Source organism: Eutrigla gurnardus, assembly GCF_963514095.1.
Source record: "Eutrigla gurnardus genome assembly, chromosome: 10".
Lineage (NCBI taxonomy): Eukaryota > Metazoa > Chordata > Actinopteri > Perciformes > Triglidae > Eutrigla > Eutrigla gurnardus.
In genome coordinates, this window is record NC_139924.1 from 16,737,620 (window position 1) to 16,754,926 (window position 17,307).

A 17,307-nucleotide genomic window follows, 5' to 3' on the forward strand; every position below is an offset into this window, starting at 1 on the left:
TAAGCGAGGAGCACCATATGGTTTTGCTGGCATTTTTATCAACGCAACTTGGGCCTTAGGTTTAGGGAAAACATCATGGTTGGGATTAAAATAAATTGGAGTGTCGGCGGTTTGATCCCCAGCCTTGTCACTTGTGTCATGGTTGTGCTACAAGCCACCTCACCCAGCTTGCCTCGTGTGAATGTGTATGACTGCTGTATGTTTGAGGTGGTGGTCAGAGGGGCCATAGGCGCTGAATGGCAGCCACGCTTCTGTCAGTCTGCCCCAGGGCAGCTGTGCCTACTATCATAGTTTGTGGAACCTGGAATCCTGTCAGAGTGCTTTGGGTGTCTTGAAAAGTGCCATATAAATCCAATCCATTATATTTGATATGATAATGCCTCATTTTAATTCGTTAATCAGACATTTTCAGAAAAATTGTAATACAAAGAATAATTGCCTACTAAGTAAGTAAGTAATCAACTGGTATAGTTTCATGACAATATCTTAATTGACCTTAATGAGTCCCTTTTAATCATTTAAAAAAAAATTTATATGTAGTCGATGTCTCTACAGAGGTTGTGTTCAAGGTCCTACTTTGAATTATTATGCCTCGGTACAGATTTAAAAATGTTTGCATCTGTCTTAATCAATGACTGGTTTAGTGCACCTGATTTAGTGGGGAGCATGAAGTGCCACGCCCACAATGTTGGTGACCTGAACAGGTGGAGCACACTGGATCTGGCTAACATGCTACATGCTAACATGCTGGTGGCAGTGATGGGAGAGTGTTAACAACAGATCCTGGGAAAGTTTCGAATTTGAGAAGAGAGGCCGAGTGGACTGGATATACTGGGACAGGGAGGCCGAGTGGACTGGATATACTGGGACAGGGAGGCCGAGTAGACTGGATATACTGGGACAGGGAGGCCGAGTAGACTGGATATACTGGGACAGGGAGGCCGAGTGGACTGGATATACTGGGACAGGGAGGCCGAGTGGACTGGATATACTGGGACAGGGAGGCCAAGTGGACCGGATATACTGGGACAGGGAGGCCGAGTAGACTGGATATACTGGGACAGGGAGACCGAGTAGACCGGATATACTGGGACAGGGAGGCCGTGTGGACCGGATATACTGGGACAGGGAGGCAGAGTGGACTGCATCATGCCATAGTGAACCAGTAGAGGACTATAGATGCCTTTGTTGTTCAGACAGGTGAGTACAACGAGAACAACACAATGCTGAAATCATGAAAACCTAAGCAAACACGTGCATGTGCATGCTCCTTTGCTGCCTGTTGGTGGCCGCAATGGCATTTATGTTCCTTATAAATTGTCTGCTTTTATTGTCGGAGTTTCAGTTTAGTCTCTTTTCTGATCATTTCTTGTGATACTGTGACACTGAACATACAGGTGACCGACTCATTGATACTAAAGCCTCCTCTTCACCAGTAGTGTTTTGCATATTATGATGTCCTCTGATTTTGGCCTCAGCTTCAGGGTTTAAGCTTTCTATTGCTGTGGTAGCCTATTGTTTATTGTCTCAGCAGGGGTGCCTCTTAATTAGTTAGGCTACACATCTTTCTTCAAACATCATCATCATCATCATCATCATCATCATCATCATCATCATCATCATGATTTATAGCTGATGCTTTAGTCCGGTGACATTCAAGTTGTAGTTTTTCACATATCTTGTGTATATTTTCTAAAGATTCTGTTTTCACAAGTCCCTGCTAGGTTTATCATCACAAGATTGTTTACACAGATTTGTATTTGTATGCTGTATTTAGTCAATACATTATGTATTTTATTCAAGTGAGCCTTTTAGGACCAGGTGTCCTGTCAGGTGGTGGTAATGAGTACATGTTAATGGGGGGCAGTGTCCAGTGAGTACACTTTTCTGGCTTTTACAGGCTTTTCTGTTCAGCATCTAGCATTTGTCCTGATGTGTGTGTGCTTTTGTAAATACTTGGCAATTCTTTGTGAGGTTGCATTGAGGAAGGCAGTTAATAGGATTAGAATTTATATGCAGAGTGGCCATCTGGTGGTTTGGACAGAAGGAGTCTTGTTGCTGATGTTGTTCCATTTGTGTATAAGTTGACATTTAATGCAATCTATTGTTCTAACCTTAGTATTATAATATCAACCCCCCAAATGTAACTCAGTAACATTTTAACCGACTCATGACTCAATTTTACTTAAGTATATTTTTTACATAGTTTTGCTTGAGTGCAATGTTCTAATTCTCTTTACAGTGTGCAGTTATTCCCCAAAACCAGGAGGCCTCTATAAAGTTACAAAGTTAAAAGCAATGCAGATCACGCACATATTTGTCCCATAAAGTTACAAAGTTAAAAGCAATGCAGATCACGCACATATTTGTCCCATAAAGTTACAAAGTTAAAAGCAATGCAGATCACGCACATATTTGTCCCTGTTTGTTTTTCGATATACAAATTTTCTGGATAGATACCAACTGCAGATATCCAGTCAGATTTTTGAATGTTCAGTAGGTTGTGTGGAGGTTGTGTGGATCTACAGATATCAGCAGACATGTACGTAAAGCAAATCCATTGGTTTACTTCTTGTTGTGTTTCCCCTGAGAGCTGGAAACGCATTTAAAGTGTCAAGACAAGTATAAAGGAAATGGCTACACAGATATGTCAATGCAGCCCAGAGAAGTATTATTCCAGCTTGATGCAGATGCTGTGTGATGCCACTGATGTGTGTTGCACTGAACAAGCTGTGTAGGCTTTTATATAATGAGTCATCAGTGTGTGTTTACCTTCAAATGGCCAACAAACTGCAGGTGCTGCCAAGAGTTACAAATGGTTCCTTCAGAGAAAATATTTAATATTCGTGGACAATAAAGCGTTTAATTTATTTCCACATTTTTATTATTGAATTTTATTTAAATTTACAAACCACACAGCACATTACTCCACATAATTACAATCTTTTAAGACAACAACAAACAGATGCTGCTGCATGATATGAAATGCAGAGACGTCAAACTGAAGAGTTTCTGTCCAAACCGAGACGTCCACAATTGAAACAAATACACTCGTCGTCTTTTTTAGATTTGTGAACGGCAAACATATTCGCAGACTTTTAAATCAGTGTAATTACTTGATGCGGTACCTGCCTGCAGACTGAACAATTCAGAAGGAACAGATGTTTAACTATTAAATCCTTTTTCATTACTTTCCCCTCTAACAGAGACTACTCTGAGGTGTCACATTGTGGCAGATATTCAAGTATAAAAACATTCTGAAATCCTGACATTTGCATTATTTTGGATTTTATGCCACAGTATGAAGTGTCATTTTTCAGTATGTGTCTCTGTACTGCACATTGGATGTAAAATGAAACCATTCTAGCTGACAGACATGTCTTATCTAAATCTCCTTTATGAGTGCAGCTAAAATATAAATACTGTACTACAGCAGAGTGAGAGGAAATTCAGTAGTCCGTAATCTGGGTTCCTACAACAAGCCAGTTTTCTTAGTTGAGTGTATTAGCATGCTAACATTATTAGCACTTGAAACAAAGCACAGCTGAGGCTGATGGAAATGCCATTAGTAAAAGAAAAAAAAAATTGTGCAGTGCCCATTGAGAGTGGGCCGATTGCTTGGCTCCCGGTATCGCTGCCTGCAGCGAGGCCGTTGGGATTGCACAGCCGTTTGGAGCGTGTGTGCCTCCGGAGTGGGCTGATTGCTTGGCCCCCGGAGTGCAGTGTGCAGCGTTGTGGAGAACCATTCATTGCTCTTTGACTCCAGGGAAGTAAAGAAGAGTTTGGTTGTAAAGTTTTTATTTATATCCAGGAGCTAAAGTGGATATAAATGCGCTGTGGATGACATGCTCAACTCAGTCCACGGAGCCATGAAGCCCCGCCCCTACTGCAAGTTCTGGTCACTCCTTTTTAAAAGTTTATTAAAAGGAGCTGTTTATAAAATGAATCTATTATCAAATAACTATTGTGTATGTAAATATATAGAGATGTGTTTGGTTTAGCCAGGTTGGCCGTGTCTGCTTGTTTGTGAGTGTACCCCACTATTGGTGTTTGCCGTGCTAGCTCCCTTACCTGTGTGCCACCAGCTTGCCGTCCCCATGTTGAGAGCCGTCGAGAGGCAATGTAAATGCTTCCAATCCAGTATCTTGCAGCTTTAATGTTGAATGTCTCCAAAGCTGCACCAAATTCAACACAGCACTCCCTTGGGCTTTCATCAATGCACCCAGCAAGTGTGAGGTATCTCAGATGAACAGTTCTCGAGACATGCAATGGACCACACACATTCACACAGAGATTTCTTGCTTTATAGTTAGATTCTGACCAGACGATGGTGATGGATCAAGAGTTTCATTAATACTGAAGGTGATATGAATATATGTAGTAAATTCTATGTCTTAGTTTTTCAGATATCTCACATTTTTTAGATATCTCACTCAAAAGCACAAATGTCAACCTTATGGTGGCACTAGAGGAAAAATCCGGGGATGACCAAAGTCACTCGGGTTCAACCTCTGGCCACCATGAATAGCTACATTTCATGGAAATCATATTTCCCAAAGTGTCAACCTGCAGGTGGTGCTGAAAGTCAGAGAATCACCAAAGTCAAAGATAAAGAGCTGACCAATCAGAGGGCCTTCTCTTACAAGCTGCCTCAGACATCAGTTGAACAGCCTGATAGTGATTCTCATGACATGAAATTGATGGGAATTATATGAAATATGTTCTAAACTTTATCTGATTCAGTAAATCCACTTTTGTTGATGTAAAATTCGATTGAAGCAGACACATGAAATTCAAACAATAAAATCATTTCCATACACAGTCTGTGTGAGTTTATCCAAATATGAATAGTTTTAATGGTTCAAGGTGCACTGGAACCAAATGGATCCAAAACCAAAACAACATTTGTTGACAAACCTCGCAACTCTAAAAAGTGTGAACGAGAAAGCAATTTATAAACTTTTTCACAATCACGAGTATCAACTCAACGCCCCTACAGCATTGACAGGGAGAGCTCCGGTTGTGGTAACAGTGAAAACACAAAATGTGAAAAGGCAAACAAGCTGCTCTGTCACAGAGAACCTCATTAGCATCAAATGTCAAAATATACTGTGTGTGTGTATTATAGGAAATATAAATACAAACAGGCAACAAAAATAAAAAATAATCTGTGTGCTGCTGTGATCGATTCTCCTCCCAGTGTATGTACAATCAAGGCTTACAAAGCTCATAAAGTCAGGGGTTAAATCACACAGACATCACCGTCTCCGAAAGCAAAAACTTCTCTGCGTTCCCTCTTTCATCCATCAGTTCGTATTTCCCTCCTCACATGTACGCATGTCCTTTTAATCCATCCCGTAAATCAACATTAATCTGTATTATTCATGCGTCCGTTTACCAGGATTGGGTTTCTCAAACCCTCTTCTCCATTTGCTCGTCCTTCCTCTTCTGCTTTACTCCATCTTGGACATCTCAAACCTAGTCACCAAGGTTTCCTGCAACAGAAAACACATGAACAAATTCTTGAAAGACCAATAACCAAAAGAATGCTGTGATGCTAGCGAGGCTTTTAAAAGAGTATGAGCATTGAGGCAGTGGCAGGGTAAAGCAATCTCCTTTTAACTCCCCCTTAATCATGATGAATTACATAATTTGGCATTATAGGGCTAATAAGCAGGTTAGTTTAACTCTTAAATAAGAAGAGTGCATTACATAATCTCCCAGTATGTTCCCCTTTATTTGATCATCTAATAAAGGAGATTCATTACATTGTTAATGTTCAATCATGTGTCAAACACCCTGCAGTTAAAAACACAACATCATTGATGTGACAGAAAAAGTACGTGTGTTTTAAAACCCTCAATGCCGACTACAGCTAATAGGTCTGAAGGAAGCAACATTTTAATCCCTGCTTTCCTTTGTCCACTTTGACTCGTTCCCTTCCCGCCTTCATTCCTTCACACACAAACAACATAGAGGAAGTACTTCATACTTTCTCAGTGTTCATACAGCAGCTTACATAAGAGGCACTTTGCTGATTGCTGGGTCACTTTAAAAAAAAAAGGTTTAGAGATCAAACGGTAAATAATTTAGAAAATGGTGGAGAAACAATATAAGAAACAGATTTTAAATATATTAAAGAGATTGTGACGGTGGATTTAGGTTTGACATTAGATAAATAAGTGATTTAGTATTTTATTTTTGTTGTTCAAGATGATCATTAATGGCTGCAGCCGCACAAACATCCCAAATACACACACACACACACACACACACACACACACACACACACACACACACACACACACACACACACACACACACACACACACACACACACACACACACACACACACACACACACACACACACACAAAATACACACACGCACGCAGGCTGCAGTCGCATTGTCCTGCTCGCCATGACAACAAAGAAGAGAATAAATGACAGTGTGACGTAACCGCGGCAACAGCTGCTATCTGCCTTGATTGTTTGTCACCCTCTGCTGCTCTGAATCAGAATTACAAATATTATGAACAAGTGTGTGTGTTTGAACACGTCTCCTAAATCTCGTGAGTATATTTTTTAAATAAATCAGTAAACCAAAAAAATATATAATAAAAAAGGATCAGTTTAAGAAACATTAACAACAAGAACAAAATAAAAATAAGACGGGTGTCTTTCTTTGTTGAATCATCTCTCCTCGTCATGGCAGTCGATTGACCGGTGCATCTAATTTTTTATCTAAACTCCCTGAATCTATATCTGTAGTTTTTCCTGCTTACTGGCCAGTAAATATACTACTGTTTTTGATAATGAATACTTTTATTTGACCGTGAAATGATCTCAGGGCCCATATAGATTTTATTTGATGGTCTGTGTGTGGTTACAGCAAAGTTCTGTAATGAAATGAGAAGACCAGATTACTTGCCTCATCAGAGTCCAGCAGGGGGGGCAGGGCGCTGTGAGGATAAAACATCAAGTTTAATCAGCAGTCATTTATGATCATTTCTGATATGTAATAATCCAACCAACATTCTGACTTCACGGCGATAATGACGACTTACACATCTGCCATAGATGAAGGGATGTTGTCTTCTACCCATTTCAGATCCTCATCCTAGAAAAAGATTACAGAGCATGAGGGACTTTTAGAAGGTCAATCAGTCGAGGCACTCACCACCAAGCAGAGGTGTTAGAAGTACATTCTCTAGTCATGTAGAAGTACAGATATGTGTGTTCAAGAAGACTCTGGGAAAAGTCAGGATTCTTTACTCAAATAAAAGTGGAAAAATACAGCTTCTGAAATGCACTCAAAGTTTTAAGTAAAAAGTAATTTCTATTAGCTTTTTATTTTGCAATGCTGACTGAATCTCTCGTCCTATTAATAAGAAATAAAATAATAATCATAATTACCCTCAAATGCATTGAAACTAAAGTAACGCGCCTGTTTTGAAAATGTAATGAATAGAAAGGACAGATTATTATTTTAAAAATGTATAGCGTAGTAAGTAAAAAGTTGTCAGAAAAATAAATACTCAAGTAAAGTACAGATACCTGAAAATCTACTAAAGTATTGGCCTACAAAGTATTTGTATTTCATTACATCCCACCTCTGCAGTTATTTAAATTGCACAAAAGGCCATTTTGGTGCTTTTCTTTCATAAAGGAAAGTGCTGAATATCTGAGCTGTACCTGCAGTTATCATTTTGGAGAGATACTACAGTTATCAAACCAAAGCTGAAATTATACGCTTCACGTTTGAGTGGCTGCGAGGGTCCGCATTACGTGTGAACCATCCACGTGCAGCCCAGAATATATGGTCAACTAACACGTGGGAATACACATCTGCAGTACATTTTGGATGTTTTTTATATCCGTCCCTTAACTGTGTCACACAGTCCCCTGTCACAGTATTGTTAGAAACATATGATCTACTGCACTCAAAACTGTGGAGAAATAATAATCTAATCTAAATTAAAACTGGGACAACCACCATCTATCAAATTATTTTGGGATTAATAGATTTTTTCTTTTTAGATGTATTTATTTAAAAGGGACAATGCACATTAATTGCATTGCAGCTGTTTGTCACTCACCACTTTGTTGGCTTTGGCCGTACCGTTGGTCTCATTTTTCACGCCCCTCATTTTCATCCCCTCTGGAGACACCGGAGTAAAAACACAAAGACACTTAGATGAAAAATAAATACGGGTGCGAGGACGTAATTAACCCACATTTAGAACTTTGCACGAATCCTAATTTACTGATAGCTGATCATATACAGAAGACTAACTAAATTATTTTTACAACTGTTAAACTGGCACATTTACAGTGATGATTAGCAGTTAGCTAGTTAATTGGTTAGTTAGACACACTAACTAAATCGAGGAGCACTGAGGATAAAAGAGGAGGCAACAGGTGAGGAAGGAGAGAGGAAGAAAAGGAGTAAAGTTTCTGACCAAAAGCCTCATTCATCATGGGCTCCTTCTCCTCTTCCTCACTCTCTTCGTCCAACAGAGGACTGAAGGCGTACCTGACAAATGCAGAGAACGAGCGAGAAACTGGTTTTACTTTACAGTTACAACGAGGAAAAAGTGTCAAAGAAGAGACTTGACATCCCCCCTCACCTCTGGTTATTGGCGGACGGTCGCCATAGGAACATGATAACCAATAGGATGATGGAGAACAAGAAGCGCCAGAACGCGTCATCTATCCACAGCTCCCTCCAGTCCTACACACACACACACACACACACAAGATATTTTTATTAATGAAAACACTTCAAAATAAAAAAACAGCATTGAAAGGAAGAAAAAAGACTGAAGATGGAAAACATTTATTTCTCTGCTGGCCTCCCTGAGATAAATTAAAATAAAAAACACCAAATTGAAATTTAATTGTGAAATGTGAAATATCCTAATGAACGGTACGGCTCCGCATAATTAGGCTACCAAAAACTAACGTTATTAGATGACCAATTTTAAATATAAATTGAGATTATTACAACACATCTCACAGTCCATTATTCTGAACTGCCAATAGTCCGAAAAATGTCTCATTGGACCAAAAGTCCCTTTGTCTGACAGCCCTTATTACTTATGGCTTATGACTACGGTATATCGGAAAATCATGGGACCTTCCCGGTCTAGATATTTCTAGATAAATCCTGCTCTTTTAATCCAACATCTCATGTACTCACAGACTGACATTTAGACATCCTGAAGGTCTTGGTGGTCCAAATGATGAAGATGACGGATGCTGAAAAACACACATACAAGCTTTAAAGAAGTCACATGTGTTTCAGCAAACACTAAAGACAGAGTGTTTTCCGTACCTATGACGGCGAAGATGAGCGTGTTGGTGAAGTGTCTGTAGAGAGAGAGCTTCACCACGTTCCTCCTCAGCCTCAGCAGCTTCATCGTCTGAGCCAGACTCACAAAGATGTGACGACACAGTCAAGGAACTTCAACATAAACACTAACTGCTGGATTTTCATCTCCAGCTTTGGATCACTCTATCGGATCATGTCTTACTGTTAGTAATTACACAACAAAGATAAAACTAAGAGGTTTATCCCTTGGAGTAAAGATCACATATTTACTATCTTAAACTCCTTTGGTTGTTCAGGTTTGCGTTATCATTAGTCCTAGAGTGTTTAAAGTTCACATGCTGCACATACATCTGCAGAAATGTCTAATACTAGAAAACTTATATTATACGTGTGTTAAACTATAATGAATTACTTGATATTAGCATTGAGTGTGTAGGGGTTTTGCTGGGCACAAAACTATACACGTAGACGAACAAAGAAGAAAATTATGGCAAATGGAAAAACAGTTAGGGAGGAGAGAGTTGGACTAAAAAGGGGGAGATGCAGTCATGGATATCCACCAGCAGAGGGTAGAGTCTAGCACAGCCAGAGGAATAGCAGCCAGGAGAACTACATCACCGTCAGCCTACAGGGAAAGAAAAAGAATGACAGAAGAAAAAAGGGTGAGAAAAAACCCAGCAGAAAAGAAGAAGGGAGAGCGTACGGAGAGCAAGAGAGCAGGATGTGAAAGGAGGACAGGGTGAGCGATTGTTCGACAGAGTGACGGTAGGAAGAGTCAAAGAGAGGGTTGGGAGGGGAGAACAGAAATGCAGACACAGTGCACCACACTCACTATGCAGCTGCAGTTAATTCTGAAATGTTTGTTTGGCTCAACTGGGTGCATCAGGTGGGTGGGGTTTACCCCATCGCATTTAAACCAATGTGCTGAAATGGAATAAAACACAAACGCAGAGAACTTCCTGTAGTCAAACCTTCAGAGCAAACCACGAGCAGAAATGACGAGTACCCAGATAGTGTACTACTACCTTCTGGACACAACATAGAACGCAGGTCACCAAATTGGCTACACAGTGGAAGGGAACACCAAATTTGCTGTGAAATAAAGACAGACAGACGTTTGTCTTTTATCGCCCTGTTTATCGCTGCTTGGTTTGCTGAATGGTGGCTGGTCATCATAAAAAAAGTCTCCTACAAGTGTGAAAATACTATAAACTCAAGCATCAAGTGAAGGGATTTATCTGGTTCTTAATCGTAGACCTGGTTGTGAAAGTATTGAGGTCGCTCTAAAGTTCAAGGTTTGGAAGAGCCGGCCTGTACTCTCATAAGTGTTCTGTCTCTCTCCTCCATCTTGAACAGTTTCTCTGTAGTTGGTAGTTGTTTCTGCTTCGGAAAATATGTAGCATTTGACTTTGGTTTCTATTATTAATAGCTGTTGGATAGAAATGAGCATAGTAAATGAGTGCAAATGCAGAGAATTTAGTAGGATGTCATTATAGTATATACAGTACTTTCTCTTAGCATTGCAAACTTCCATCACCTCGTCTTGTCCCTGGTATTTGAGGGAATTAAGCATTGAACAGAGTTGGTGCAAAGAAGTTATGTGCAATAGAAAAACCTCTATCTTCTGAGCTTTGATCTGAATCCATTAATCTGACTATTATTTTTGTTTTATACCTTTGTGACCATTTGATTTGTTTCTTTGTGGTTCAACAAACATTTGATCAGTTTAAGCTTTAAATAATTAATCAATTAATCATCTGATGACGTGTGGTGTGTGTGTGCATACACATGTTAAAGGATATCCACCAGACAACACAGGAGTCCGTGAAGGCCAGAACTATGTCACACAAGAGTCTACTGCTGGTGTTGTCGCCTCGATCCTACAGAGAGGAAAAGGTTAGACGCACACCCACGCAACAAGAACCAGAGCGTGCTTCAGACTTACAGCGTTGACTCGTAGGATCCCCTCGACGACGGAGAAGATCAAGTAGAGCAGACCGACCCCGACTACTCTGTGGAGCAGCGCGCCGAGTCTGGGCCTGGTGGAAGGACAGGAAGTGATGAGTGACGGGCATTTCACAACATTTCTACGGAGTAAAGATTATCTGAAAATTATCTTTAAAAATATTTGTACAGTAGTAAAAATGTTGGTCCTTCAAAACGAGATAAGAGTCTAAATCTGATTAATTTCTATGATATTGAAATGACTGCGAGAGAAGATTTACTTGACGATGCCGTATCCCAGACTGGCGATGATCACCAACACCCTGGCCAGAGTCCTCTTCACCGCAGAGAGCACCTCAGCAAACACCACCGCCCCCTGGACTGCAGGAGGACACATGACAACATGTCATCTCTTGCCGCTCCGCTGTGCCCACAGTGAGTCCAGAGAAACCACCGACCTGACAAGCCGTCGTATCTGATGCTCTGGAACTCGGCGTAGTAGACCGCCTTCTCCAACATGCCCAGGAAGATGACTCCTCCGATCCAGAACTGGATCCGGAGCAGATCCCTCCAGTAGCACGCCGACAGGACCAACCACAACACCGCCAGCAGCACGTACACGATACACATGACCATGTAGAACTGGAGACATTCACAGAGAGATTTCATTCACTTTGGGAAAACTTGTGGAAGAAAGAAAAAATGGATTCTTAAACGTATTTGGATGGTTTGAAGTGCATTTTGGGAGCTTTATGTGCTTTTATTGTGTGATTTATTCATTTGTTTTCGTTAAATTTCACCAAAGTCGGTCAGTTGGTCATGTTTGATTTCCGATCTTTAAGTGTTGTCTTGTGTACTTACCACCATCATAGGCCACTCAGCTGCTGATATGAAGTCATGAGGACCCTTCATGCTGATCTGCACTGCAAACACAAACAGACTATCAGATCACATTTTACATTTAGGTCATTTAGCAGACGCTTTTGTCCAAAGCGACTTACAATAAGTACATTTGTCAAAAGAAGGAAACAAAGAAACCACAACGTATCATTGCTGATAAAGTAAGAGCTAAAAATAGAACAAGTGTTAGGTCATCATCTGAGTAAAATGAGATCGGATGCTTTTTCTACATTTAACCCAAACTTGGGGACTTGGTCTCAACTTTGAGGGAAATTCAGCATCTAGTCAAGCCACTATATATATATATATATAAAAATCAGTTTTGTACGTTTGTTTCGGTTTTGTGCGACAGCATTCAAACTGCCCTTAAAACACTTGAACCACATAGTGTTGTAAACAAGAGAACCACGAATGAACTCCAAAGTGTTGTCATAGCAAGCAGGACAATGTGTGTGTGTGTGTGTGTGTGTGTGTGTGTGTGTGTGTGTGTGTGTGTGTGTGTGTGTGTGTGTGTGTGTGTGTGTGTGTGTGTGTGTGTGTGTGTGTGTGTGTGTGTGTGTGACTGACGCTGTAGGCTCCAGGGTGCTGGGGGGGTAACGGGTTCGGGGGCTCGGCTCTTGTCTTTGATTTCTTTGATACTCAGGATGAACATGTAGGGTCCGTCCTCCCAGCTCTCTGCCACCACATCGATGTGAGTAGGAGCCGCCACCTAATGGATGTATGCATTTTAGTGCACATAAATACACTAAGACTAAAACCAATAAATACACAGTAGAAATACTCAGATGGCAGAGGGTTTAAAGGAGTGATATCAGGGTCCTGTCAACCCGAGGAACTTTCATTCTACGGGCATTCTTCCTGCATGGTCTAATAAATGCTGCTGTTGTATTCTCCTGCACATATAAGGACATCATGATGCATGTTGTCATCCCACATTCCTCTCCTGAACCACGTGCTCAACAGCCCTCTTATTGCTTCCCATATCTGTTAATGTTCTACTGGATCTCGCTGGTTCTGCGTTGAACTGTACGTTCTGCAGGTGTAACCTCGTGTTCTACTCTACTGTGTGTATTATTTTCTTTACTGCGTGTTCTACTCTCCGCTCTGCAGGATGAGTGAGTTGGATGTGCATTACCTTTGGTTTCGGAGGCTCCACGTCACTCCTCCTCCTCCTCCTGCCTGAAGTCTTCTCTGTGATTGGCTGAAAGACAGACAAAAAGCATCGTTCACATGGTGACATAAAAAAAATTAATAATATGACTAAAATGTGATAGTTTTCTTAAAGGATCGTATCCTCTACTCCTCAATGTCCTGCAGGTTTCTTTTACTGTACTGTGTTTATTACAACTATGTTTCTGTGTCTGAATGGGGTCAACGTTTCAGGCTTTAATATAATCACTCGTGGCAACGTACGTCCACTAAAAGTGCTTGTTTCTGCCACAGACAGGTTTTGATTGTTTTAAGTGTTCAAGTATTCATGTAGATTATGGAAAAGACCCTCCAGAGGAATAACACACGTCTTTACTTCCATTTGATCCCGTCTGTTTACTATTGTGTCGAGCTCAGAAGGCTTATTCTGAAATCTCACATTGTTGAAGTCAGCTAAATATTCTGCCATGACAACGATCGTCTTTACGATGACACCAAGTTACACGTTCTCTACTCCAACACAACCAACTCTGACAACAAGCCCTGTCACGATATTTACATTAATATATAATTTATGGACATGAACGTGATAGTTTCTGCTGACCTCCACCTTGTGTTTAAGAATGAAAAAGAATTAAAAGCAGCTGCTGTACAACAACGTAACCTGTGATTGGTCGGCTGCCATTTGCTTCCTCCGAGCAGCTCTGCTTGAGACGGACAGGTAGAGAGACGGAAACATAAAGTGTCTCACCTGTTGCTGCGGCGCTTCTGTCAGTCGTGTTTTCATCTCCAACTCAGCCAGGCTGAACTGAAAATGAATGCAATCACCACATACATTCACTTTATTATTGGTGTGGGGGTGTGTATGTGTGTGTGTGTGTGTGTGTGTGTGTGTGTGTGTGTGTGTGTGTGTGTGTGTGTGTGTGTGTGTGTCTCACCGTGTTGGGCTTCATGTGTGGCTGGCAGGTGATGGCAGAATATTGATGAAAAACATAATATCCACTTCCTCCTCCTCGTTTGACGTCTGTCGACTTGAAGTACTTTGCTGCCCGGGCCGTCTGGAGGGAGACAGACAGACAGACAGACAGACAGAAACATTTCAGAGAGACGGGTCACTTTTTATTACACGGCTCTGATTTGATTCTGGTCTGATCTCTTATTTCTTTAGAGCAGACTGTTGCTATGGACACAGCTCTGATCTGCGTTCACAGCAAGCAGACTTCTCTTCTCTCTCTCTTTTCTTTTGTTTTTAGCTGAAGCAATGAAATCATTTTTAAATTCAACTAAAATTGATAAGCTTAAATTAATAAATCAATAATAAATAACTAAATAACTTAACTAGCCACAAAATGTGTGTGTGTGTATGTATGTTTATATATATATATAAACATATCAGCTATAAGCTACTTTACATCTGTAGAAGAACGTCTCTGTAAAATCTAAATATGTATCTAAATACATAAAGTCCTGAATGTGGACCTGAGACTTCAGGTTGAGTTCAGTAGAAAACGTCGTGTCTCACGTCCAGGCTGAAGACTTCGTCGTAGCAGTGCGAGTTCCTCAGATACCAGGAGACGTTCAGCTGGACGGGCGAAGACGAGTTACAGCTCTCTGCCAACGCTGACCACACGGGAGAACACCAATCACATTAAAGAAACAGTCTAAACCGACTTCTTTCAGGACTCACAGGCATGAGGCTGATGTTCATCTTCTCAAGTGACACTGAATAAAACTGTCCACAGGAGGATTTCCTAAAATGTCCCACTGCCCCTTTTTTAAAGGCATTGAAGAGAGAATATTTGTCTACTCACGCTTAAGGTGGATGAAGCTGCTGTTGAACAGAGTTTTAGTGAAGAAGAAGAAGTTCTGCTTCTTCAAAGTTTCCTGGAACAAACAAACCCAAACAGCTTATTGGACGTCTGCTGGTGAAAATAAGACCTCACACATGTAATTAAACCTGATCTTTGTCAGTCTTACAAAACACTTACTGAAAGAACATCACTTGGACAAGAATTACCAAAAAGTTCAATTCTGCTACTCAAAATTATGTTTACTTTGCAGACTATGCTCTGTTCCTATTTTTAACAACTAAACATTTCACTGTGGTTTTTCTGTCCATATGTCAAACAAAATAAATATACATCATCATCACTGTAACAGAGATAAATCAATACCAAATCTTCAATGAGCAGCGTTTATGGCGTTAAAGCTCAGTCCAGTGTGATTTCATCGACTTCACATGAACGTGTTTCTCAAGACATGCACAGCGCAGAGCTTCCTGTTCAACCGTGAGAACAAGCAGTTACCATACAGGGAACTACTCACAATTATCAAAGCCAATGTTGGAATTGTGTTTTTTCGCTGAATGGAAGAAATGAGAGTGAATGAGAGTTTCTTGTGGGAGTTTTGAGTTTCAGGATAAAAAGATGCCGGTATATGAATGCTGTGTGTTGCTTGCTTGTAGATATGCTGAAATACGTAACTGTAGCACCATGGCCTGAAACACAGCAGATTATTTATGGTCTGAAAATCACACTGATTTATTGAATTAATCAATCGCCAATGGGGGGGGGGGGGGCGATGGGGGACGTTGGGGGACGATGGGGGAGGATGGGGGGCGATGGGGGAGGATGGGGGTCGATAGGGGACGTTGGGGGACGATGGGTGGCGATGGGGGACGATGGAGGACGATGGGGGAGGATGGGGGGTGTTGGGGGACCTGGGCATCAGAGGGTGTACTCTCTTTCTCCCATGACTGTACAAGATATATAATATAGTACTCATTGGGTTTTTTGTGTCATTTTTGGAAAATAGCTGTGATGTTTTGGTGAATAAAACATAACTGCTTGAAAATATACCAATTTATTTCCTGGTTTGTGAAGCTTTATAATTTTTGATCTATAAATGTGATGTTAGAGTAAAGTCACAACATTTCCCTCTGGATTGTAACGTTTGTGGAGAGGACGTGTTCAGTTACAGAGAATAAAAAGTTCCTCGCAGGCGTAGCCTACTTGTAGTACTAGTAAACGTGCACGTACTCACTTGTGTCATTAGCGACCTAACGGTGTTGACGTGTTTCTGACGTGATCCACGTCAACACCTTGAGCTTCCTCTCCCACCTGTTAACATGTGGAACGTCCAGCTAAGACGAGAACCGTTCTCTATGTACACCCATGTCGGAAACAGAACCGTTCTCTATGTACACCCATGTCTGAAACAGAACCGTTCTCTATATAGACCCATGTCTGAAACAGAACCGTTCTTTTCTACACCCATGTCTGAAACAGAACCGTTCTTTTCTACACCCATGGCTGAAACACACACACACCGACAACAACATTTAATGTGTCGGCAACACAAACAGGAAACTCACGCCGTCGACGTTCAGGATCCATTTTCCCGGTTCGGACACGGCACTGACGGGTCCGATCAGTACCATCAGCACCACCAGCAGCAGCACCGAGGACCGTAGTCCCGGTCCGGTTCCATCCGGAGCGTTGGAGCCCGCCATTTGTGAGCCAGGACAAAAAATAAACCCAAAACTGCAAAAGCCACCGCGGCAACTGGATATTTCCTGGTTCCGGCTGACGTTGCCAAGCGAGGATTGATGCCTTCAGGGACCGTGGGAAGTTAAATATATTTTTGTAAAGCTGTTATTTAAAAAAGAAATACATAGAAAATCGGTATTTATCACTACTGACTGAACAGTCTATAACTGTGACCACAAGGTAATAATGAACAAGATAGTTACATGTCTTTTCTTTCAGTAGTAATTGCTATAGTTCGAGCACTTGGGTTTATTTTGAAATTACTAACCGGAAATGGTCTATGATATCATATCTAGCTTGACAAATGTTTTTGTAGTTCCTCACGGTGACCACCGGAGGGCAGCATCAACAAATACATGATGTTTTCCCTTTGACAAATATAAGTATCACTTACTCACTTCAACCAGAAGGTTTTACAGCACCAGCCCCAAG

At 41.0% G+C, this 17,307-nt stretch overlaps 1 protein-coding gene across 2 annotated transcripts; it reads right to left on the minus strand.

Moving 5' to 3' along the window:
• Positions 1 to 4,828: 4,828 nt before the first annotated feature.
• On the minus strand, positions 4,829 to 16,915 carry LOC311019646 (transmembrane protein 87A). Of its 2 annotated transcripts, none has more exons than XM_084019237.1 (20): positions 16,701 to 16,915; positions 15,139 to 15,211; positions 14,850 to 14,947; positions 14,266 to 14,385; positions 14,079 to 14,135; positions 13,314 to 13,379; positions 12,746 to 12,887; positions 12,140 to 12,201; positions 11,737 to 11,920; positions 11,560 to 11,659; positions 11,280 to 11,373; positions 9,889 to 9,959; positions 9,338 to 9,444; positions 9,203 to 9,261; positions 8,631 to 8,734; positions 8,463 to 8,536; positions 8,100 to 8,161; positions 7,068 to 7,120; positions 6,932 to 6,962; positions 4,829 to 5,495 (listed from the first exon to the last, which is right to left on the minus strand). In XM_084019237.1, the coding sequence occupies exons 1-20, from the start codon at positions 16,836 to 16,838 to the stop codon at positions 5,454 to 5,456; spliced, it is 1,737 nt and encodes a 578-aa protein (XP_083875363.1). In that variant the 5' UTR covers positions 16,839 to 16,915; the 3' UTR covers positions 4,829 to 5,453. The 2 variants fall into 2 exon arrangements, with proteins under 2 accessions (XP_083875363.1, XP_083875362.1); XM_084019236.1 differs by lacking the exon at positions 9,889 to 9,959 and adding an exon at positions 11,135 to 11,214.
• Positions 16,916 to 17,307: the final 392 nt, after the last annotated feature.

Excerpts from the sequence above, each read along its gene's own strand:
- LOC311019646 (XM_084019236.1), bottom strand. The coding sequence starts at position 16,838 with ATGGCGGGCTCCAACGCTCCGGATGGAACCGGACCGGGACTACGGTCC. Across the intron at positions 14,948-15,138 it reads CAGCTTCATCCACCTTAAGC|CGTTGGCAGAGAGCTGTAAC; the intron begins GTGAGTAGACAA and ends CCGTGTGGTCAG. Across the intron at positions 8,537-8,630 it reads CCGTCCGCCAATAACCAGAG|GTACGCCTTCAGTCCTCTGT; the intron begins GTGAGGGGGGAT and ends TGCATTTGTCAG.